General features: G+C 43.0%; 2 protein-coding genes across 4 annotated transcripts in view; one reads left to right on the forward strand and one right to left on the reverse strand.

Annotated features, from left to right (window-relative positions):
- Kcnab1 (potassium voltage-gated channel subfamily A regulatory beta subunit 1) overlaps positions 1-13,276 on the forward strand; it is a 306,641-nt gene extending 293,365 nt beyond the window's left edge. For all 3 annotated transcript variants that reach the window (XM_050147489.1, XM_050147490.1, XM_050147491.1), the window contains 3 exons: positions 260-380; positions 4,811-4,899; positions 9,285-13,276. In XM_050147489.1, the coding sequence (XP_050003446.1) occupies positions 260-380; positions 4,811-4,899; positions 9,285-9,374 (300 nt within the window). In that variant the 3' untranslated portion in view covers positions 9,375-13,276. The remainder of the gene's footprint in view (positions 1-259; positions 381-4,810; positions 4,900-9,284) is intronic.
- Positions 11,509-25,817, reverse strand: Ssr3 (signal sequence receptor subunit 3). Its single transcript, XM_050147502.1, has 5 exons — positions 25,588-25,817; positions 24,426-24,552; positions 18,838-18,936; positions 14,807-14,938; positions 11,509-13,851 (listed from the first exon to the last, which is right to left on the reverse strand). The coding sequence occupies exons 1-5, from the start codon at positions 25,718-25,720 to the stop codon at positions 13,785-13,787; spliced, it is 558 nt and encodes a 185-aa protein (XP_050003459.1). The 5' UTR covers positions 25,721-25,817; the 3' UTR covers positions 11,509-13,784.
- Positions 25,818-26,128: the final 311 nt, after the last annotated feature.

Raw genomic sequence — 26,128 nt, forward strand, 5'->3', positions numbered from 1 at the left:
TGGGTGTCCCCATCATGGTCTTGACCTCTTTGTTCATATTCTCACTCCTCCCACTCTTTGGACTTTGAGACCTCAGCCCAGTGGAGCTAGAGTTATACAGGGTTGTGGGCACTGGAAATCAAACTCATGCCCTCAGAGAGCGGAAGACACACGTAACTGATGAGCCCTCACCTGAGGTTCTTATATTTTATTAAATTAGCAGCTTTTGACATGGTACCCACACAAGACACTACTGCTTATGTGCTATTGTTATCGGCAGTGCTACCAGTGGCTGAAGGAAAGAATTGTAAGTGAAGAAGGGAGAAAGCAGCAGAACAAGCTAAAAGACCTTTCTCCGATTGCTGAGCGCCTGGGCTGCACACTACCTCAGCTGGCTGTGGGTAAGAGAAGGACTGGGATGGCAGAGCGGGCAGAACGGGGGAACTTTCACGGAGATGACTAAAAATGGACTTTTTTCTATGGCTGACCAACACCCTGCCATGGTCACATGTTGCCTGTGGGGCAGGCTGATCTCAGAAGCATCACTTCTGGTACATGCATCAGAAAGGGAGTTATTCAAGGTATTCCGGAATGACTTTTCTATGTCACAACATCTTTCCTTTCCCTTCTCCCTTATAAGACAGTTGCATAAAATACGAAGAAGAGGAGAAAACAGCGTTAGATGGGCAAACAGGTAGGAAAGACCTGGGAGGAGTTGAAAGGGAAATAAAAATGTATGAAAAAACTTTAAAAAAAAAAAACTAAAAGACAAAACACACATATTCAAGTGTCTAAGGGGAACTGTGCCATTACATTACCCAATGACACCATTTCTTCTGACAAGCTCCTACCCCTGCTGAGACAAGGTTGGTACGAGGCTGAGAAACAGGGCTTCAAAGAGGCCCTTGGCTCTTGCACACTGAAAGTGTATACTGCAAGGGCAGCTTCCCCTGGAAACTTTTCAACAGCCGTGAAAATTGTTCTTCTCATGCTGTGTAGTCCGTGAAAGGTCACGGCCGCCCAAAACCACACGCACTGGCACTGCCCACTAGAGCACAATGGGAAATACTTGTTTCGTCTCACATTTGCAATACCATGTTAACAAAGTAAAACGGGAACTGAAAAGATGGCTCGGTGGTTAAGTGTTCACTGCTCCTCCAGAGGACCAGAGTTTAATTCCCAACACTTTCTGGCAACTCACAACCCTCTGTAATCTACCTCCAAGAGGCTCAATACCCACTTCTGGCCTCCACAGGCACCTGAAGACATATAACATACATTCACACAAACACACATGCATGAGCACACACACGCACACACACGCACACACACACATAAATAAAAAATTCAAAACATATTTTTAAAGTCAAACAGAAAGAAGTGAAATTAATTTTAATCCATTTTATTTAACATGATCTATCCCCATATTATCATTTAGACATACATAAAACTACTGAGGCTTTTAAAATATTCTTTTTCAGCCTGTTTTCAAAACACAGCATCTATTTTCCATGTGACGCACCTTCAACTCAGCAGTCACACATGGTTAGTGACCCCGAATTGAATACAGAAGGATTCAAACTTGCGGGGGTTGGGGAAGTGCCAGGCTGTGCTGTGTACACTCCACAGTCACTGCTGTAGCGTCCTAGGCTCAGAATAATCCTGTGAGACACATGCTATGAGGAACCCTGGCTCACAAATGACACTGGATGATTTACTACAACTGGCACGGTAACTAAGAATTAAGGAGTAAAATAGGTGTTAATTCCAAGGGGGGAAAGTCCTAATAAGAAACAGCAGCAGAACAGATACGCTGACCTAGAGAGATAAACAGGCCAGGGTAAGGCCTCTGCAAAGAAATATTTGTTGATAGCTTGGCTCTGCTGAGGTTAGAAATATAAAACTTACAGCAAATGGCATTAGAAAAAAAATGGAAATGGAGGTTGGAGAGATGGCCCACTGGGTAAAGGCACTCAGTGCCAAGGCTAACAATCTGGATCTGATCTCCATCTCCAGAAGCCATAGGGTGTGTTTACATAGAACCAGACATACTGGGCTTGAGGTTTTCTTAACACACACAAGAAAATATATCTACTATATAGTAAATAAGATTTTAGGTGGCAACATGAATTGAGTACACTTGGCCTTCCATATCCACAAAGTCAACCAACCGTTTACATTATAATAGGCATTATAAGTAATATGGAGATGACTTAAACACAGGAGAGTGTGTGCAAATATCATGCCATTTAAAAAAAAAAAAAGACAGAATTGAGTGTGTCTACATTGTAGGGAGGATGGAACCAATTCCCCACAAATACCAAGATGATTATATTAAAGTCTGGAAGAACATTATCTTCCTAGGGAGAACGTCCTCTGGAAGGAAGTGAGATATTCATGACATAACATTTGTACAGAGTGTGGGTTTAAATTGATAGATGCTGTTTTTTCCTCCTCCCTTGGGTCCAAGAGAGCTATTCACAGGGGCTGCATATCCGATACCCTGCATATCTTATATTTACGTTACAATTCATAACAGGAGCAAACTAGTTATGAAGTAGCCACAAAAATATTTTGTTGGGGGGGGGGGTTCACAACACTAGGAACTGTATGCAGGGGTCACAGCATTAGGAAAGCTGAGAACTACTTCCGTAGATGTTTTTCTTGCCTGTCATCTTTCTTTTCAAACAAGCAGCTGTTTTTATCCACAGAATTCTCAGACCCAAAAAGGAATGATTTCCAGACTCACTGCTTCTGATCTCCAAGGACACAGCGTGACTAGGGGAAGGGAGGCTTCCGGCAGGAAAGACTGCTCGGATCTGCATGGTGCTCCCAGGTGCACACATGCCAGGAGCCAGCATGCAGCTCCCTGGCAGCTCACAGGCACCACGGATGTGCTTGCCAGTGATACCCAATGAGGCAGGCTGATTAGGAAGAATCAGCTGCAGGTGCAACCCATGGTCAGCTCTGCAGAGAGGCTTCTCTTAGGCCCGGCAGTCCTAGGAGGAATTGGGTGTTGCTGAAATCAGTTCACTGCTTTGCACTGAACTTCCCACTTGTTCCGAAAGGGATTCCAAGTGCAAAGCAGAAGGTAATAAAGGCAAGGCAGGGGGGAAAGGAGAGGGAGGAGTGCTGAAATGACCACCTGGAAGGACTCAGTGATTGCCTCAACGGCCAGCCTGCATCCTTGAGGACCAGCTGATAGCAGGGCCTTGAGGGAAAGGAAGCGAATGTGCTGGAGATGCAGCATCTATGCCTGTTTCTCCAGGAAACATTTAGTAAGTGTGACCCATGTGCCAGGTATGGAGTGGGTTGCTAAGCATCCAATTCAAGATAGCCACATCCCGCAGCCTAATGGGCAAGTCAAGACAATTAATAGACGTGAGTACAGGGTTTACAGTTTTGGATATGGGGCAGGGAATTAACGTGTAGAGCGCCCATGTTGGCCTGGAAGTCAGAGTAGGTTTTCCGAAGAATACAGGACCTTGAGGCACCTCAAAGGATGAGATGCTAACGAGGCAAAGGAAACATGAGGGCAAAAGTGCATTCTGGGCAAAGGGCTCCCAGAGGAGGAAAAAAAATCACTCATGTTTAGGAAAAAAGAGATTAACAAAGGAGTGTTCATGAAACACAAAAGTCCAGGCAGGGAACCTTGAAGCTAAAGCGGCAGAATCGAAGATAAGATTGCCAGGGTAAGAAATGCCTGTCATCTTAAAGGAAAGTGGTCTTGTCCCGCACAACTGAAATCAGCAAAGTGATGTTAGAGTAGCTGTGGCTAGGAGTAGGGGATCTGTATTGGGGGGGGGGGGGCAGCCCAAGCATAAAGTAGGAACACCAGTGAGTCTAGGGAGAGCTACTGAGGGCGGAAGGACAGCAGCAGCAGAAGAGGGATGAAGCCCAGCCACAAATCACTCTGCAGCAAGGAAAGGATACTACCGCGACACCACAGAAGCATGAGACCATGTGCACACGAGGTGAAGAATAGCCAAGACAAAGGGCAATGTCTTTATTCTATTTAAATAAAATGCTCAGGAAGACAGATCTAAAAACAAGGAGTAAGTGCTTACCTACGGTTGAAGTAGGACTGGGTATCAATTAATGCCTGTAGGCATGAGGGATTTTATTAGGGTGATGGGAACTTTCTACTAAAACTGAATTTAAAATAGTAATGATTACACACTAAAATTGCCGAGGGCTGGTAAACTTTTTTAAAAGGTAGCTAATGTACACTTTAAAACAGATACAATTCTTTTTGATATGTTATTTCTATCTCAATGAAGCGTTTCCTTCCCTTCCCCTTTAATGTTTATATTCCCAGGCTGGAAATACAGTTGAGTTGGCAGAGTGCTTGTCCAACATTCAGAAGGCCCTTTGTTTTTTAACAGCACATAAACCTCGTATGGTAGCACACGCCCCCAATCCCAGGACTCAGGAGGTAGGGGCAGTGACTCAGAAGTTTAATGTCATCCTTGAGCTACAAAGGAAGTTCTAGGTCAGCTTGGACAAAAGAAAGTGAACAGTGCCAGGTATTTTCAGGAACAAGGTATTCCTATGATGGGTAGCTAGCTGTACTGAATAATCCGGTACCTGAGGCAAAATACAAGAAAGCCAGAGAGAACAAATCTACTATTCAAACACATAGACTGATTTCATTAAGACTCTGAACAAGAGAGGTGAGGTGTTGTCCAGGTTTTAAATCCCAGAGAACACTGTGTACCCTCCATCCCCCCCACCACACACACAGAGGTTAGTAAATCTTGGCTACAACACAGCTGTACCTGATGCTTCTAAGTTCACCAATAATCCTGACCCAGTGCTCTGCTCTTTCCAGCATGGTGCCTGAGAAACGAGGGTGTGAGTTCTGTGCTCCTGGGATCATCCACTCCGGAGCAGCTCATTGAAAACCTCGGTGCCATTCAGGCAAGTATTGCAGCTCTTTCCAGCAAACTCCAGAAATGCTACAGTGTGTCCCCAGGCAGTGTCCTGGACAAGGTATTGGGGGACAGGAAGCTGTAAGCAGCCAACAGCGCGCTTGCACAATACATGGGATCTAGGGCAGTCCTCTGCTTATTTAACAAACACGTTTCTTGGATTCCACAGTGGTTCATATTTTGAGGGGCAGCGCATTCCAATGTCAAACCCGGCAAAGGACTTCCTAGGTCTAGCCACAGAGCATGTTTAACTGCCCGCCTGAGTATGTAACACTTCCAAGACAATATGCACACACCATTGATTCATTTGTTCCCATCACAAACTACTGCCAGCCCACGGCATCGACTTACTCCTTTCCGGTCATCTGACAGCATCCTGTGATACCCACTCATATCAGTGAGGATAAGATGTGTGGTAACTGCTTGTCCCCTTTGCTGGACTGGAAGGCTGAACATCAGAGACCTCTGGCTCTCTTCCCCACTGATTTCCCACTTCCTACTATGTGACCCTAGTTATTACTCCAGGAGTAACTGGGGAATGAATTCCTGTTTGGAATTTTCAGATCGCATCCCCCTAGAAGAGATTCCAGGAGGCCCGTCGGCCCCCAAGGGGTGTCCTGAAGGCTGGGTGCTGGATTGAGGTTACAGCAGCACCTGGGGAATATGCAGGGAAGGACACAAGATGCCAGGTCATCTAAGGAAAGGGGTGGGGTTGGTGGCCTGATGGGATGGGTCCTTTTCTTCACCACTCAACACGTCTCAGTCCTGAGCCTGCCCTCTTTGTAGACACCTAGGCTGAGCCTACCCACTACTTAGACATAGCCTGCTGAAACAAAGTGTTTCCCTTCTGCTTGTGGGGAATGATGTCATGGCTTCTCCTCTATCCAGCTATTCCTAAGACAAGCCCTGTCACCTCTCCAGGAAGGAGGGGGAAGATGAGAGTATTTAAAACCCTGTTTAGAAACAGACCAGGAAGCGCTGGAGACTATGGTACAGATTGCTTGCCTAGCCACCACCTTTCTCAGGACCAGGAGGTGGGGTAATCCTCTGCCTGGTCCCAAACCCTGCCCAGCCACAGTTTCTCCTGGATTCTGTGAGGTCTGGCCCTGCCTGCCCCGGGAATGCCCCCTCTAATGAGCCACACCATCTCTGTTCATTTTCAGTTATGCTCCGGCCAAAGATACGGTTACACAAAGATGATGGGGTAGGGGCGCATTTGTACCCAAAAGAACTGACATTCGACTCAGTGGTTTCAATTCCACTCACAGACCGGGTACTTATTCCATCTGGCACCTAGCCAGTTGGGTTACTGTAATGAGTACGAGTGAGATCCTGTCCTCAAACTGCTGGTGGGCTAAGAAAGAAGAATGTAAGAAATCTACACTTTAAAGCTGGACTCTGAGAACTCACTATGTAAGAGGTACTGACAAAACCACAGGACACAAGATACTGTCCAGTCTTCTACACGCTTACATACATACTAGGTGACTGATAAAAAATGTACAATATTTCAGGGCTACTAAGCAAACAGAATGTGGTACCAAACAGCAACTGAGAAACAAGTAGGCCTACTTGACATAGTATCTTTGCAAAAGCCCCTCCCTATAGGATGTTTATTCTGAGTCTTTGGACTGACTTCCATGCCTTCCCACAGCCCAAGAGAATATATATTCAAGGAACAGGTAGAGCAATATAAGGGACCTAGGTTGGGAGGGAACACAGCTTATGGGTATGGGATCCTTTACAGGATTTAGAGAACAGATATGCTTCCATGTGAATGTCCAGATTCCTGAGGCTGCCCCCAAGGAAAGCAGAATGTGGTCATCACCTAGGCAATGGAAGTGGAGTGGGTGGATTTGTAGATTTGGGAGGGACAGATAAAAATCTTGGCAGGAAGAGAAATGCAGAATTCCTATCATGCTAACACTATGATCTCCAATCCCAGGGGCAGTCACAGCCAGGGGCAGGCATGAAGAAGCAGCCCTAGATCTGAGCTGGAGGAGCCCACTGGGCAGTGAGGGAAAGGGTACTTCCATGCCCGAAGGGCAAAGGAAAGGGATGATACCCAGGCAGCCTCATTGCTAACACAGGGCTTCCCAAACTCCCTTCTCCTTAACCCCGAGCACCAGCACAGAAGAGTCTAGACGTGATGTAATGGAAGCCCTGGATGTGGTGAAAAGTAGACTAAATGATAGCTGTGGAAGCCAAACACTGAGGATGGGACTGGCTGCAAAGGCACAGAAAATGTGCTGGCCGCCATAAGGAAAGGAAAATTCCAAGAGGACCGGAAAAGTAGTAGTTGCTCTGCACAACAGAACATGCCTATGGCACAGAGGTGCACACACCCTTACACACACACACCCTCTCCCTGGGATTCTAATCTCCAGTCACCAGAAACACTTTAAACCTGACCCCCACATACATCCCAGTTAATAGTGGTCCATCCTACAAAATCCCCATCATCCTCAAAGAACTCAGTCCTGGAGGGCCTCCTTGAGGACACCCAGTCCCAGCAACACTAGCCAAACTTTCCTGTAAACCGCCGAGTCTTCCAGGCAGCGTAACAATAAGGCTGAACAACTGGTTTAATCTCATTAAATCTGCATAATAGCTTAAGATGCTATAAAGTACCCACAGTGTTTTTAAAGAGTGATTTCACATGAAATTCTCAAAGTATGGCTCCTCTAGAAAACACTCGACTTTTAACAGTATACACATCTCCAGGTTTTATTCAAGTACTTTAATGTCTTCACTGTTCCTAGCTCTATGTATTTTGACGAGTTGTTTTTGTCTCGCATGGCTAGCCCACAGGCGTTTTCTTCCACTAAATTCAGTTATGACTTCCAGTCTCACTGTCAAGTCTCCAAGTAACACTAGCTATTTAGAACCTGAGACTCCAGAGCTAGCTGGCGGGGAAACAAAACTCCTTAGTCAGCTTCAGGTAGAAAAGCCTTAACCAGAACCACAAGTTGCCCGGGCAGAGGAGGAGCTACACTCTTGTGCCAAACCCCCAGGCTGCTAAGGACAGTCCTGGAGTAGAGACAAGGTCACCTCGGCCAGTAGGACTGCAGCAAAGGGTGAGGCCCAAACCTCAGAACTGGTCATCCTAATTGCATCTTACCCAGCCTCTCTACTCAGGGTCAGGCTATTCCAGAGAAAAAGCTGGTCTTTGTCCCTTGTCTCGTGGTATAATGTGTACCCTTTGGTTTCCTTCTCATAATAAATGCTGGCCCGGAATGAGCAGCGGCCTACATGCATGTCAGTTCTACAGGAAGCCCACATGCACACAACACATCCTGCTCCACAGTGACTCCCCATTCCACGATCACTAGCCTTTTTAAGTCCTGTACTGTCCCTTAAGACTGTGTTGTAATGCCTGGTCCCTTTCACCCTCCTCCAACTTATCCGTCTAGTTTCTCCCAGGTATCTAATGGGACCAAGTCCTTACAACAGAGGTTCTCGATTCCTTTGGAGGTTCAACAGCTTTTTCACACGGGTCTCATATCAAATGTTTACAATTCCTAACAGTAGCAAAATTATAGTTATGAAGTAGCAACAAAAATAATTTGACGGTTAGGGTCACCACAACATGAGGAACATGGTTACAACATTGGCTTAGAGTTCCCCCCACAACCCACAGGGTGAAGCCACCAGTGGCATTCAAGCTCCCTACACATCAGCTTCTCCCTCACCCTTACCATCCCCACTCGTCTACCCGTGTATCACTCCAGTTCACTACTCAATTCCACGCCTTCCATCTATCTGGGAAGTCTATGAAGCTGCAAACATCTTCAACAGTTCCAAGTCAATAGCTGGACCTCTATTCTCAGTCCTACATCAATGCTATCCACTGTCACAGCTTCTAGTAACATACGGCTGAGTACATGAATGACGGTGATGGCCTCTCCAAATGTGTGCACACCTGAGTTTATAGATGTGTGTGTATTCGTACGTATAGAATGTTCACAGGATTTGAAGGGCTTACTAATACCCCCAAAGTTCCTTAATTTTCTATACTAATTTCACATTAAAATGATACAAATATTAAGTAAAGTGTGTTAGGTGGATACAATGGAATAAAAATATAATTATACTATTTTAACACAGCTGGATTACCTACTAAAAATTAAACCAATGTAGATTACTTACATTGAATTTCCACGGTATAGAGCGCTATGAGACTTCACTTATGTTTTCATTTCTTGAGTCAACAAACACAATCCCTGGCTTGAAGCTCTGTCCCGTGCGAGGAATGAGGGTGGGGCTTCATTCCAGCTACGGCTTTGCAAACATAGAGCAAGTAGAAATGACTACTAATGTTGAATAGTCAACACTAACACCATCCTTGGTGTTTCTCCTTCTCCTCCTCTTCAGGTCCTCCCTAAGATGACATCACACGTGGTAAATGAGATTGACAACATACTGCGCAACAAGCCCTACAGCAAAAAGGACTATAGGTCATAAGGCAATGCATGAGCCACAGAAACTGCATGGGTAAAATCATGGTGGGTAGGCAGTGCAGAACGACCTTACTAGACACTTTTCCATCACTTAGCAGCTTGCTGCTCAACCTCTGGTGTCCCAGGATTCTCTGAGGTTTCTGCTGTTGCTACCACTGTGCACCCTGAATTCTGAACACATGAAAATTCACAGCCCAGAAAATCCATTCTATTTTCTTATCTTGAACTGGTCCCCGATCCTTGCATTGCTCTACGCAGCTCATGCTTCTGCAATGGAAGGAAGATTGGAATAGGGGAGTCTATTATCTTCAGACATTCGTAACTTAAAGAAAGCTGTACATATCTATTTTTTTTTTCAAAAGAGCAAAAAATCACAGAACAGAACAGAACAGAACAGTATGTGAGCTACATAGGAAACAGGATATCCTCACTCTTTAGTCTTGCTTGGGAGAACAAACAACTAATTTACATATGTTTTCGTATTTCATATTCACATTAGTAGGTTTTAAGTCACCTGTCACTCTAAAGTTTCTAGGTACTTGCTTCCACTATCGTTGAAGTTACTTGTTGCTTGGCCCTGTACAGTTTTTCTGGGGTAACCTGTTAGGATTCTAGAGTGTCTGTTTACACATAGAGGTATAAAAGTATGACCACCCCATCTTTACTAGATACATAATAGCTAATTTATAAAAGGGTTACAATGTTATGGAAACAGCTTTGAATATTGTGTTCACTTTTTACATTTTATTAAAGCCTGCATATATATACTTTCAATCGCTTGTAGGCACAACTTCTGCAAATTTAAGTATCTGAGATTTAAAAATACACACATGCTGAGTTTTTTAATTAAACCTATAAATACCGAGAAAGGCAAGTGTCCAGTTTACCACTGGGACATTACAATATACAGCTTGGTATTTTTTGAGGCGTTATTAACATGAAAAGCAAAGCATAAGCAATGTAAAAAAAAATGCCATCATTTCTCGGCATATGCTGGATAAATTAACTTGCCCAGAGAAAAAGCAAAATATTCCAAAAGCTCCTATTCTATCACACAACACTACACTGTATGCATGAGAGCTCTCTGCATGAAATAAGGGGCTCAGCTTTGTGTTCAGAATCTGAGATACACCCAGTCTACTACTTCGCCTCTCTGCATCCCACCTGAGAAAACTTAAGACTATACCTGGAAATAAGGAGAAATCACAGGATGAGTTTTTCTTTCCTTTCTGTAAAGGTGAGGTCATTTTCTAACTCTATTTGTCCATCTGTCGACGGACAAAATTCTACTTTACCTCTCAGCAAGTTCTCCATCACTTTAAGATCTACACAAGAAATACATGAACTTAAAATCATTTTCAGGTATTTATCACATGGCTAAGTTCTGTATCTTAAGCTAACAGGGAAAGATATCAACAAGTACACGATTGTTATTACCTAGAGTGTAATAGGCAATTTGGAAGTCCACCCATGAGTATGTGACTAATGATGGAGACTAACTTTCCAGCTATTCATTGTAAATTTAATCCACTGAACTACTGTATGTATAAATGAGTAGAGTGCTGTCTAAAGGAAAATCAATTCATTTGCTTAGAGTAATAAAGGCATCTGTGCAATCCCATAATAGATCTTTTGGGTCTTTCATTTTAAGGCTTAAGATACATACATACATTCTCTTGTATATAAAATACAAATAGAATGTCACCATGAAATAAACAATAATCATCTAAATGAATTAAATCGACAGCTATACTGCGCTGAATGCTTAACTGAAGTCACAGAGATCAAAAGGGGCTGAAGCGAGGAAGAGTGGTACACACTCTCACTCCCAGTTCTGAGGAGGCAGAGTCAGAAGGATCAAGAGTTCAACTTAAACTACATTAGACCATCTCTCAGCAATCCCCATTCCCACAAAAAACAGAAACAAACAAATCTGTACTGCCAGCCTTGAGTGCTGGCGCACACACACCTGTAATCAAAGCTCTTGAACTGCGGCAAGAGGACCTTACGTTTCTGGGCAGCTTGGACTGCACTTAGAAGACAACTTCACAAATTTACATGTTTCATAGGAAAGACGGTTAATATAAAACATGTAAAGATACTCACATGGTTCACATAAAGAACTGCAGAAAAAAACACATTTTTAAAAACAGTTTAATCATACTTGTTAAAAACAAGGCTTTTGTAAGAATGTTGAGTATAAATTCAACCTCCATTATTTCAATTAACTTCAAATCCTGTTTCAAAGTATTCTCCCCAAGTTCAAACAATATACCAAACAGTACAAGGTGTAAATTTAGACACAAGACTTATTAAGCAATGAATAAATCAAGAAATGAAAATGCTTAACACTAATATTCTACCTATTACAGATATGGGAAAAAAAAAAAAAGCAAGCACTTTTGAGTGTCCTGTTTTACTGGTGTTACATAGGGGGTCCTTTTAAAACAGTAGCTCTGCCATAGGATTTTACTGTATGTGTCTAACTCAACACTTCATAATTCTATGGAGAATAGACTAGGGAACAGAGTCCACATTTCTAAGTGTGAAGGACTCAGACATTAAATCCTTTAAGGGAGCCATCAGATCTGGCTATGACTTTGTACACAGAAATTTCTCTTGGGGCACAGAGACAGAGGACATTTTGGGAGTTTAAAGCAAAGACAGCTGTAGGAAACATTCAAGGCAGAAAAAACCTGCAAAATTACTCACCCAGCAAATTTTGGTTACTAATTAAAGAGAGTTAAAAATCTGAGGCTGGCACCTCTGTTTCACCATTCCTGAGCTGCTGACAAAATTATCAAATAATGGTGGTGACCTTCTTCCCACCCACACAGGCACTGCCACCTAGTGGCACACTTGCAGCAGTCACTTAGGAGGAGCTTGATGTTTCACCCAATTATTTTATTAGATAAACACCCTGCACACAAACTGTTACCAGCCAAATACTGATTAAAACAGAAGAACAAAGCACCCTACCTCATGTGTGTTACCTAAACACAATCTGCACTGCATCTCTTCTCATCTCCTATGCGTTCCACATCACCTGGTGATGGCACTCAGGTAACAATGCGCCACAACAAAGAACTGAACACGTCCAGAAGCATGAGAAGTAAGGTGACCATATAAAGACACTCCTCCAGGCTTCCTAAATTAGTAACGCAGACTACTGAAACTTCATCTACCAGGACAAAAATAGCTCAACTCCTGGTAAATACATCTTTAAAGTTACAAATAGTATCGTATGTTCCTCTTAAGTTTATAGGTAGAAACTAAGGATTAGGAGTAATTTCCCTTTGAGGTGCCATTTATAGGAAGTGCCCAGGTGTGGTGAACAGTAAACAGAAATATGAAGTCAATGACCCTAAGTGTAAAGTTATGCAAATCTAGAAATCTTGGAACAAGCAATCTGCACATGTTGTAGGGTGGGGGGACATGAAGTGAGGCTGCTCTTCTGCTAGACCCCAAAACATATGATCAGAGTTTGCTCATAATTGACAGGAATCCTGGGCAAAAGGGGACAAATTTGTGAAAGTCCTCATAGAAAAATGTTGACAATCCTTTTAAACCACTGTAAATTCCTTGGAGAGGTCACTGCATTCCAGGGCTAAGTTCATAAAAAGTCTTTTGGTCTCTCAAGTGTCAATAATCAGGAAAGATGTGCTTTCTCACTTACGATTATGCCTGTGGTGCTGAGAGCCTGCTCACAGAAAACAATGATTCCAGTGACTTCACACATCAAACCAATAAGGCAGGGTCAAGCTGACCTCCCTACCGCCCAGGGCCAAAGCCATACCGCCGAACAGTGTGTGCTTTAGCTTCACAGGCCAACACTCGTAGCCGGGTACTATTTTTAGGTCACTACCTTGGCTGCCTTTCTTTATTAAAAAAAAAAAAAAAAAAAAAGCTCTAAGGTTCTCTTCGTCAAAGTGGAGAGGCCATGTGTTTGAGTTATTATAAATTACAAACTCAGAGACTTCTGTTTAATCCCCTGGGAAGAGGATTCACTCTGAGATTTACAGTCAAAAGTTGTAATATTGTGCTTGGAACACAGAGAACCAGCTATTAACTTCTTCCTCCTATTATAAATAATAACAGCTCAGTCCAGGTTACCATGACCTCTGACAGCTGTAGGAAACAAGTTATTTTCTTCTCTGTGATTACAGCACATCGCAAGACTTCTTGCCTTAATAAATGTCCTGGTACTCTGAGTTTCCCCTTAATTCATTTAATTTCAACAATCTGTCAAAAAGAACCAATAAACAAACACTAAATTACATTCTATTGCATTTTTATCCCTCAAACTCCAGACTATAAAAACATCTTGTGTGTCTCCCAACCTGGCCACCCTGATACTTTTCCATACACCACAGGCCACCCATAGATACAAAGGCAGGGGGCCAAGCTACAGGGTCTACTTGGAGCCAGTAGATAGGAGGGCAATGAGTCCAGATGAAGCACTTATGGACAAAATGTAGTTCCTGCAGAAATAAGGTTAAGGAAAAAGAGAGACCTCCAAATTAGTTTTCAACAATAAAGGGGCTTTTCCTTATTGACACAAGCATGTGCGTGTAGTTTCACTGTCTGTAAACACAACTTACGATATGAAGGCTATAAAGCATGAAAAAATACAAGCAATGTTTCAATACTGAAAAAGACACTTGAGTCGAATTGGAAGAAGTAACAATCACAAAGAACACATCTTGGTTCCACTTAAGCCCTCATGAGAAGAGCTGGCCAAAGAACATCAGACACCAAACAGTAAAGGAGACAAATCCTCATGTCAGAGTCCTGAGTCCTGCTACAGCTGGCCTATAAGGGAAGGAGGTTCACAAAGTTCATGCTATTTGCAGCCTCTGTGAGCAAGCAGTTTTGGGGCCATTCTGGCAAGGCCCACCGGTATTCCCAAAAGACACAAGTTGGAAGGGGTCTGATGTTTTATTATACCAGAACTTCTATTTATTAAAAGTCTGGCTACATTTTCCTGGGTAACACCTTTAATAAGAAAAAAAAAAATCCCTTTAATAAAAGACAAATGACTCTTGACCAAAGCTCAATTTCAAAGCGTCCTGAATACTGAATATATAAAATGCGCCTGGCATTTGAAACTCCCCTGGCCATGCACCAAACCCGCAAGGCCAGCAGATACACAATGGAACTAGTGAAGACCGTCTACTTCCTGACTCCTTTCCGGTAAGTAGACAAAGTCACACACACAATGTACAACTGCTCTGTTATACTTGCTACTTATATAAACTAACTTACAAACTTAAAAACCACTAAGTCAAGCCAGAAACTTTTAGTTCTAAGTCTACAGACATCGGCCTAAAGTTATACTACTTAACTGACAAGTTTTTGTTTTCACTAACATACCAGACAGCTTAAGAATAAAGCAAACTGCTATTTATAGGGTTCTGAGAACTTTTAAAAGGATACACTGTAGGGTTGAAGTTCTTCAGTATAAAGAAGGAAGCAACAATGACCAGAACCAGGAACAGAGTGTTGTTATAGAAGATGGAAAATGTTGTGGCTTCATAATCGGCGACTTCATTCTTCTTCCACAAGATTCTATAGATGCAAAAACAGGACAAACAAGTTTATAAATATGACCAAAAACTTTAAATACCAAGTGGTTCTCATTTATTACAAGACAAACTTTTCCTTGCTTTCAAGGGTAAGAATGCATTTGCACTATTAAATTTAGAGCAAATTATCTCCTTTCTTCCACTGAATTCTGTTTTCCTTGTTGATGCTAAATAGCAGTTACTGGGCGTGTTACCATTTTCCCAAACATTCAACACTACAGCAGAAGGGGATGACATTCATTGCAACTGACAAAATTTTCTAAGCATTTAAAATAGGTGTCTTTGTTTAAAAGTCCCACCCTAAAGCCTGTGGACCAGCCACACATTTCTCAGGACTGCCATGGATATGGCCTAACACCAATGTTAGATGATGTCGTAAAACAGGCCAAAGGGCTAAGAGCCTTGGTGAAGTCTGCACTTAGTCTCAATAGTTGGTACTGCACGGGCTTCTTTGGCTTTAGCCTCTCTGGCTGCATCCTAGCTCAAGGATCTCTAATCAAGGGCTTGAGCCTTTAGTTTTGCATCTTGAAGGGATAACGACAAGAACACAGCAAGCCACCATCTCACCAGGTCTATCTTCAGCTGTCATTACTAACGTGAAAGAGGAATCACATGATTTTTAGGACAATATTCCTAACTTCTAGAAAATTCTTACTTTTAAATCTGTCTCAAGTGCTCCCATATTTATCTATCTTTTATCCCTCTAAATCAGCCAAGAAGATATTTCAGGATGCTTTTAATCAAGGCAGATTTTATTCCACTTGGCTAATTAACTTCGCAAAGTCATTTTTTAAAGAGTAGACTATGGGGTATGAAATGAAGTTGTTCAATGCCTAAAGAAATTAACCGAGTGAGCTGAGACTTGCTTTCTTCTTTAATGCACAGAAACAACAACAACAAACCCTGAGCATCCACCACACGCAGTACGGTAATCACTGTTTCTGAAACATCTGTATGTATGTACAGATTATTATACCTGGTAAAAGTGAAATGCGGCGTCACTGTGGCGTCATCAAAAAAGACTAAAAACTGCAACTGTAGACGCTTTGTCCTCCCCAGAAGCCAACCAAATCTGATGGCATGACAAGAGCCCCCCCACTCACCCCACAGGGACTACTAACCAACACTTTTACATGACAAGAGCCCTCCCGCTCACCCCACAGGGACTACCAACCAACACTTTTACATGACAAGAGCCCTCCACTCACCCCACAGGGACTACCAACCAACACTTACACTTCGGGCTCGCATCCAAACTGAAGCTTGGCTACAGGAGTTAAAATGAGGGTATTATCACCCATCTTCACCATGGGGAATCTGTAGTCTCTAACAACACTTGCGCTTTATTTCCTTGATTTTTACAAACACTACAACTTAATAAACGTACTCTACTTTGGGAAACAGGAAGAATATTACATTAAAGTATAGCCAACAACTAAAACCTTCTGAGTTCAAAGAAGAGTAAATGTCAATCTAAACTGGAGGAAATATATTTTACCACTCTTACACTGTTCAAAGAAATCAAACACAGTAAGGCGCACAGGCCCGATGCACCTGAATGCTAAAATATACTCAGAATCAACACAGCTATTTTAAACTCTGGCGTAAGACTCAGTGAGTTATGGCATGCTTCTACCCTGCTGATTAAAATCGTCCCCAGTGACATCTGAGCAGGTCTCCCTAACTCTCTTCCTACCATGACTTGAAACAGAATCACCTCCAAAACAACCGAGATGAAAGTCTGACCACAGTGCTACCCTAGCTCCCATGTTACACAAGGTATACAAGTTAGGACCATCCAAATGTCTTCTGGTTGACCCACATACTGGTTATTTTGAAATAATTTTAAAAACCCTAATGTATCATTACCAATGGGCCTACCAAGGTTTCACTGGTAGAAAAAATTAGCTTGGAGCCAGGCAGTGGTGACACATGCCTTTAATCCCAGCAGAGGCAAAGGCAGGTGGATCTCTGGGAATTCGGGGCCAGCCTGGTCTACAAAGAGCTAGTTCCAGGACAGGCTCCAAAGCTACAGAGAAACCGGGCTCTCGAGAAATAAAAAGAAAAAGAAAGAAAAGAAAAATTTAGCTTGGGAGAATACCTCTCAAGGAATCATTCTTCAGGAACAGTTTACTAAGAAAGGAGAAAAGGAAGACCAAACAGCAACTGTTACAAGCAGATAATACAAACAAAAGAGATTCAGGAAATCAGGAAGTAACAACCACACATCCAAACATCTGTTGAACCTCTAACTGCTTATTTCCATCCTGGGGCGAGCGGCCATGACAGATAAGACAGATACGCACCTAAACAGCTATAAATGGAGCCTAAAGAGAGACACAGATGCTGCACCTTTTCTTACACCAAACCTCTTGGAAGTAGTTTATCCTCCAAGAGCAACTTACCATCTTAATGAATCTCTGATCTGTTATCCAGAGCAATTGAGTCTATATTGGGGTAAACTATTTCTGGGAGAGAAATACCAACAGCACTGATACTGGTGACAGAGGAATAATCTGCACTTTACACATCCACCCGACACAACTCTGAAGAGTTAAGTTTCACTTCCAGTTCCCATTCTGACTCACTGCTAATGACTACCTAAACGTGGCACATTCTGAGACATCCCAGGGTCAAAATCCAGTACACAGAGCACAGCAGCCAAGTCCGTAGTGGACAGGTGAGACGGGTTTGCCATTTCCAATACGACCACCTCCAGAACCTTGATAGCTGGGTCAATTACTGTGAAATTTGGTTAACTATGGCATGTACCCAAGTTTAACAAATACTGTCCTACATGATTTAGGAAAAGGGGGCTTTAGGGTTACAGATTCTCTAACTTTTATTTCTACTCAAAATTACGCAACCAAAGAGCTATGCAGCCAAACCTCTGACTGCTCCCTACAAAGGCCTCCATTGCCATGACTTTAATATCCTAAGTTTTATAAAGCAGCCAGAGAAGATAATTCATGTTTGGTGCCTTTCCAAACCCCTGCAGAAGCAATGTTCATTAAGTTACTTGGTGTTCTTTAAATTAGGGTCTACTTGATAAAGACCTTCCACCAGTGGTGCCGGGAAGACTTCTTTTTCACAGGGCTTGCATACCATGCAGCTTCCCCACAGTGTGACTACTTCTCCCCTCGGCATTCTAATTGCCTGCAGTTCTTTGTGTAGGGCTGGAGCCTCAGCTTTCCCTTCCACATCACTGTCTATAGATGTCTTCTTCCTCGTTCAGGTCACATTTAGGCATCCATGCTGATCAGAGTTCATGCGTGTAACTTCTCTGACATTTCTAGCAGACCACAATCTCACAGCAAATTTCCTATTCCTCTAGTTCTTAAAATCTTTCTCTCCCTTCTTCAGTAATGATTCCTGAGCCAGAAAGATGTATACCTAACACTTCGAACAAATCAGCTGTGTATCGATAGAGCAAAGAAAAGGTTCTAGTGGTAATAAAAACTCAAAAAACGTCAGCTAGTACTATCACCGTTACTACTACTTATACAATTCCAACATCTATCATCTTTAATGAGAACTCAAAAACTTATTTTTTCCAAAGCTTTGTAACACTTTAAACAAGGAGTCGAGGGGGTGGAGAGACAGATTAACGAGCGCTTGCAGAGCAGTCATGATGAGCACAGTTCAGAATCCAGCAGCCATCATCCGGTGCACCCTTGTAACCCCAGCCCTGAGAAGACAGAAGCTTCACCAGGGCCTGCTGGCCACCAACCCTTGTGGGTTGCTCCTGGTTCAGCAAAAAAGAAAACATGGTGGAGAGTGATGGAGGAAATACCTGACATCATCTTGGGCCTCTAAGGCACACACATAGGTATACAAGTGTACACACACACACGTGCATGCACATACACACACACATCGAACCTTTCATCTTTCTCCTTCCGAGACATCTTTCTGTTATCAGCTTCAGAAAGTTTCCGAGTCACTTCTTTGGAAACAGCGTCCTCCCTCTTCTGTGCTACTCTGAAAGAAAACACAGGAAAAAAAAGGTTTCTACATGCTCTAGAGAAGAAAGTCAGTCCTGCAAAACACTCTGTACTCATATTTTAGACTGGCGACTGAATGATACTTTACATTTCAAGAAAATAAACTAGACAGAAAGTTCCAAATTTATTACACTGTACAAGCCTAAAGGAAGCTCAAGAAACCCTCGAGGTAGTTTCTTAGTTATGGGATTTGACTGCTGCTTGAAAGGGAACATTTTCCAAAGCGGGGGTATTTAATATGGATATAAAAGTCAAATGCTATTAGCACAACTCACCGGGAATCTTTGTGATTACAGGGTGTGTTTTATTACTCATGTGATTAAATTCCAAGGTACAGTACAGTACAGAATAGACGTCTTGATTTAAAACATGAAAGAAAATACTAGAGTATCTTAAAGCTATGCTATAGCTCCAATCCAAAGGACAATTTCATTTAAAAAAAAAAAAAAGGTTACAGGCTGACCATAGCCTTTTAGTTAAATTAGCCATTGGCTTGAGTTAAGAGAGGCAGACAGAAAGTTTGATCAAGAACTCAGATCGGAATCTCCAGATCTTATTTAGGGGGTAGGGTAAGAAAAGCATACTCATCAGTGGACATGATAGCAAATGCCTATAATCCCAGGGCTTGGGAAGTGGAAGCATAAGGTTCAAGAGTTCAAGGCCAAAAATGTATACAGATCAAAACAACAATGAAAATCTACAGGTGAATTTTATCAGGTGGGGTGATTAAGAAAGTGGTATATTTAAATAAAATATAGTCACCCATAAACTAAGACACTTCTATTCAATGTAGTGTATTTTTCACAGAATGAGAGCTACAGTTGTCCCTACAGGAGAGAATGTAGCAATGACAACATCAAACTTCCACAGGGTCCCTACCAGCCCCACAGTGCTCCCACTATGAAGGTGTTCAACACGACAGCCCAGCAGGAAGAACAGACGAAGTCTGGTTATTGTGCTCAACTCCTCAGATTCACATTACCACACTGTGTTTAGTCCTGGTCAGTACACCAAGGAAAACTGGAGAAATACGGATGGACTCCAGTAGAATACCCAAGATCAGTCATTCAACCATGAGAGCCTCAGGAATCTAGAGTCTAGTCAGGCAGTGGTGGCACACTCCTTTAATCCAGGTACTCCAGAGGCAGAGGCAGGCCGATCTCTTGAGGCCAGCCTGGTCTACAAAGTGAATTCCAAGACAGACAGGGCTACACGGTGAAACCCTGTCTAGAAAAACAAAAACAAACAAAAAGAATCTAGAGCCTCAATGCACAGTGAGAACAAACTATAGCTGATTTCCCCATGTCTCCACTTCACTCAAGAACAAAGAGAACTGACATGCATAAAAGGTAAAAGTCAATGGACAAATATTTTTAAAGGGTCACGGTTACTTTTTAACTTTATAACCCCCAAATTGGTAACTCAAGGGAGGTAAAGCTAAGGAAAACAGATGAATTGTGGGGTGAGATATTTAGGACCCTCCAGGGAACATTTTTATTCCAAAGACCCAAGCTCACATGACTTTATTACATAAAAATCACCCTTTCTGTCGTCTCTTTTATTCCTGAGAAGCTGGGTTCTTGAGGGAGAATCTTCTCTCAGCCTCTCTAGCAAACAAAGAATCATTTCCTGAACTTAACTTCATGCCTTTTCCTCTATAGCAAGCCTCCAAAGAGAGATGGGAATGGACGAATGATCCGTAGCTAAACATCAAAACACACACTCTTAGGTGCCAGATTAAAAGACCTAAGTCTTCAAAATAATTACTTACATAAACCCCCTTACGGACATTATGCACAGCAAATCTATCTGAAAAACCCTAGGTCTAGCATGTTATTATTTGCCACCAGGTTTACCCAAAAGAGAGTCCTGTTCAGTACCAGATGTCTTAAGTCTGCTGGAAAACATATCTCAGGCAGTTTCCAACAAGAGAAGTCACTCCAGGGCCTAGCATACTATCAACTAAGACAGCTCAGGGAAATTATTTCTACTCTATTTTCTTTCAACAGTTCATCAGAACCTTTGGGGAAAAAAAGCACACATTTATTTAATTTCCTAAAACAAAATGCCTAAAATGTCTTTATAAACTCTATTTACATCATGACACCTTTCTAAAAACAAAAGTTTCCATGCCAACTTTGAACAAAACATATATTACATGCTGGATGCTATGTTTAACAACATGTCACACATGTGATCCTATTTCACCTCCCCCGCTTCTGAGTTATTGTAAGAATCCTAATCCTACACCTCTAGAGTAAAAATATACAGGAAAACTATATAACTCAAGACAACAAACACATTTAAGAACAGCAGAGCAAACACTGGAATTTAGGTTTGTTTACTCTGGAGCTGTCTTCTCTGTCACCACAACCTACAAGCATTCAAGCTCTCACTGAATAAGCCTTACAAATCACAACCTATAAATCTATAGCTGTTTTACTTTAGGACTACTGGGGGGATGGGCATGCAGAGGCCAGAGGACAACTTTTGGGACTTGGTTCTCTCTTCCCATTATAGGTTCTGAAAAACAAATTTGGGTCACTGGACTTGCATGGGCATATATATATGAACTTATGCATACATAAGTTCTTTTACCCACTGAGCCAACTCACCAGCCCTAAATCTATAGTTTCTATGTCAGCTACAATACTTATTACCTCAAGACTATGACTAAAGGAAATTCTACTTAGAAAGAAGTCTACTAAGCCAGCAAGCCAGTGAAATTTATTAAACTAAAATGTACCATTAACCATTCTAAGAGATATAAAGCAAAAGACATAGCAGTCTCAAGAAGCCTAGAGTAGGACTCAGGTAAAAAAGAACAATTTGATCCCAAAGAAGTACATAGACAGTGAGGGGCATTCAAAATAAATACCAAAGAGACTGAGTTACAAAGGGATTATAAAGGACAATCATGCAAGATTCTATTTCTGATGGATTCTCTGTCATAGACAACCGTGTCTCTTAAGAACACAGTTCAGGAGAGTAGAGGACAAAATGAGCTCAATCCTGAAACAGCAGCTGGCAAAGAGGCTGCTAGACAGAAAGACGGCAGAGATAAGCTGATTAGTCAGCTGGTCTAGCAGAACTGCAACCATGAAGCCGAGACTTTGCATGACCAGGACAGCAGCTGTTCAGGCCACTGCTGCCCACCTCTTAACTAAAACCCTGCTACCTGAAACCATAACACACCACTAATTCTTGGTCAACTGCAAGAGCCTAGCATAAAGACAACAAAACAAAGATCAAAGTCAGGTGGGACTCTCTGGAAAGGTTGTCTGAGTCCTGAAATAACAGAAAGCATGGAGGTCCTGAACGGAAATGGGCACAAGACACACTCAAAGGATGACAGGAAGGCTATGTCTGACTCTGAAGGGGTTAGGCTGCAGAGGAAGGAAGCAGATGACTTTGATTCTAAGAACCTGAAAGGATTTTTGGTGTTACTGTATTAGAAAAAAGGACCTCGATGAGTAAAGATAGTTAACAAGACAAAAATCACAAAGAGGAATATGCTATTTCCCAGTCTTTTGGCTAAGATCTTTGAAATGTTATTATTGTTGTTATTATTATTATTTTATTTTGCTCGCACATATGTCTGTGCACCAAACATATGCCTGGTGACCACAAGGGCCAGAAGGCATCAGATTCCCTACAACTAGAGTTATAAAAAATTGTGAGTCACCATGTGGGTGCTGGGAATTGAAACTGAGTCCCTGGAAGAGCAGACACTATGCTTAACCACTGAGCCATCTCTCCAATCCCTCATCTGTAAGTGTAATTTTAACCCATAAGATATGAATGATGTAAGGAGAAAAAAATATCATCAAACAGCTTTATACAGCAGCTGTCAGAGCGGACCCTATGATTTTGCTTCAAGAGACCTGATGGAGACTGCTGTATCAATCCAAACAAAACATTTCTAATTAAGTGTGGATACTACGGGAAATGAAAGAAAAAAAAAAGGTTAAATACACAGCATGTTTAAGCTCAAAATCTCTACTCCTTTTTTAAAAATTACTACAGAAGCTGGAGAGATGGCTCAGCAATTAAGAGCACACACACACTGCTCTAGCAGAGAACCTGAGTTCAGTTCCCAGCACCCATTTCAGGGTCTCAGAACATGTGTAATTCAAGCTCCAAGGGATCTAACACTCTCTTCTGCCCCCCCTCGGGCAAGTAAATCATAACAAAGATTACTTCAAAGAAAAGCCAAGTTCTAAAGGTCCTACTGTAATAAGCCAGAGAATATCCTGTTACCCCAAAAGTGTATATGAAAGTAACTCTAGAGAACATCTTTTCATATTAAATATTATTCATACTCAGCTTCCCAAGAGGACCACGACACTCTAAAATAATAAATTACAGCGAGTGTGGTTGTTCATGCCCAACACACTCACCTCATCAGCCTGGGCTACATAATCCCTAGCTCAAATAAACAAACAAATATTACAATCACTCCTAAGTCTGTAGTCTTCTATTTTACTTTAGGAAAGCAGACTATACACATGTTTGTAACATAAACATTTACTGAGGTAAAACTTTGGTTTTCTTCTCTAAACACTACTAAGATAATCTGTCTTTTAATATATGTGATCTTAAAATTCAAGAAATATTATCTTCTACAGTGAATACACTTATGAGATTAAAAAATGTAACTGGCAGTGAAAATGTTAGTTGCTTCCAATGGGGCTGGAGAGATGGCTCAGTCGTTAAGAGCACTGGCTGCTCTTTAAGAGGACCCAGGCTCAATTCCCAGCACTCACATGGCGGCTCACAACAGTCTGTAACTCCAGTTCTAGGGATCTGACATCTTCACACGAATGCACATAAGATAAATTAAAAAAAAAAGTTGCTTCCAAAATTAGTTCCCAGAATAATATCTAGAAAGAACTCCACTGAGTTTCCTCTAACATGATTTACTGGGTAGACTTGTTTTTCTGATGAAAACAGCAATTACAAACTGGTGCTTTAAAGACTCGAGTCCCACCCTCTGACACCTATTTCCACTGAAGGGTCTGGTGGCTCAAGGGCTTATCAATTCTGCAGGTAGAAAGAGGCACGTAGAACTAATGCCTCTAACTACAGAGCACCTACACAAACGCTCTCTACCACGCAGGGTATCACAGGGATGCTTGACAAGCGTACTTTGTAGCGAGCGTCACGGAATCACACCTGACGGAGATGTATAATCAACTCCTATGGCTAAAGTCTGACCTATGCTATAATGCAATGATTATCAGCTGCTTGCGTACGCGTGAACCTACGGGCAATGCCCACCTGGCAATCCGGGATTAGCAGCCCATGCCTACTTAAGGGCTGGGAGAGGTTTGCCCAAGAGAGAAAAGAGAGAGAGGGAGAGAGAGAGAGAGAAAGTGAATAAAGTCCTGGAATAAACTGCAGTGAGAAGAGCTCCGGTGGTCGCATCATTCCTTGCTGGACGAGGGTGGACGCAACAGTACTTACTTGTGCTTGAGGACAAATTTCACATTCTTGTATGCAAAGGCTACTAGGTAAGTGCTTACTAATGTCATCACACTGTAGAGAACAGCAGACTGGATAAGATCCATATGCCATATCCGCCAATACAACCCTGAGTAGAGACAAAAGGAAGGGAGGGATACAAAAGGGAACAGGCATTACTACCCCTCACACAAGCCTGTCAGATTAGTTATAGCTAACCCAGGGGAAAGAGTTAGTAAATCCCACCCAAACTGGGCAGCTTCACCAGAAGTGAGACATCCAATAAACAGGGTTAGTCGCAGTTCAGGCTTTCCCCATTCATAAATTTGAGTTGTGGGGGCTAAGACTTGTCTAGATAGTTCTTCATCAAAAAACTTGAAACAGAACTGGAAATAATTTAAAAAAAGAGTCACAAATAAGAATTCAAATTTCATTCATGGGGTACTATTATACTATCTGATATAAAATGCCGTCCCAAAACATTGGTCTACTTGCTGACGTGGCTGCTCTCTGAAGTCAAAATAATGCTTTGTCGGGCCAGCGAAGCAGGGGGCTCCACACCCCGTTCACTGCACGCTGCGTTTTTGCAAGGCCTAAATAAGAAAATACGTTTGGATGTGATTGGCCTGCGACGGTGTGGCAGTGTGGACCAGGAGACAGAAATTCCTAACACCTGAGCCTGGAAACCGCCTCGGCCTGCCCGGTCTGCAGTTTCCCATTCAAACGGGAAGTCAAGAGGTGCTCTCAGGGTTTTTAAAATCCTACACAAAGCTGACCGCTGACCTCTGACCCTGGCCTAACTTCGGTCATTCTGCAAAGCAAAAAGATGCTCGGGGGTGAGGAGAGGTTCGCCACCGGCCACGCTGCTAATTCAGGGATATCGGTTCGGGTCTCTCAGCTGGAGCACTAAACAACGGTTGTGAGGACGGACAGGCGGCCACACGCGTGTACCGGTAGGAGAACCCGGGCCAGACCCCGCGCCCGACTCAAACGCACGCCACGACTGTCTTCCCGGGGACGCCGTCCCCGACCCCCGCCTCCCCGCCCCCCCCCCCCCCCCCCCCCCCCCCCCCCCCCCCCCCCCCCCCCCCCCCCCCCCCCCCCCCCCCCCCCCCCCNCGCCACCGCGCCCGCCACGTCCCCGCCACCGCCCGCCCGCAGCTCACAGATGGGGATGGCGGACACGATGAAGGCGTTGCCGAAGAAGAGCGCCGACGACTTGGCCGACAGGTTGCGGCTGAAGTCCTGAAGGAGCAGGTCCTCCTCGGACTGCTGCTTGGTGCCGCCTTTAGGAGCCATGGCAGAGCTAAGGACCGGAGACGGGGAGCAGGAAATCCAGAAGGACACGGAGAGACGCGTGTCCCTCCGAGACGCGTATCCGCCCGCGACCCGTCAGCGCAACGTGGAGGCGGGACTCCGCAGGGGACGCTGCTTCAGGATTGGCCAGCCTGCCGCCGTTACGCAAGCCTCGAGGCACGATTGGACGTGAGAACACGACTTCCGCATTCCTTAAGGCACGGGACGCTAGAGAGCCGCAAGGAATGGAGGGATTTGTAGTTTAGTGTTATCTGTTTGGCACTCATGGTAGCTCAAGCTAGTCTCGAATTTGCCTGCTTCATTCTCAGAAAAGCTTGGATAACTGACTTGAGCAACCACACAAGCATTACTGTTTTCACTAACGAACTTTATTTGTACTTTATTTCACAC

Source organism: Alexandromys fortis, unplaced genomic scaffold (genome assembly GCF_014885135.2).
Source record: "Alexandromys fortis isolate MF-2015 unplaced genomic scaffold, M_Fortis_MF-2015_v1.1 scaffold_53, whole genome shotgun sequence".
NCBI classification, from domain to species: domain Eukaryota; kingdom Metazoa; phylum Chordata; class Mammalia; order Rodentia; family Cricetidae; genus Alexandromys; species Alexandromys fortis.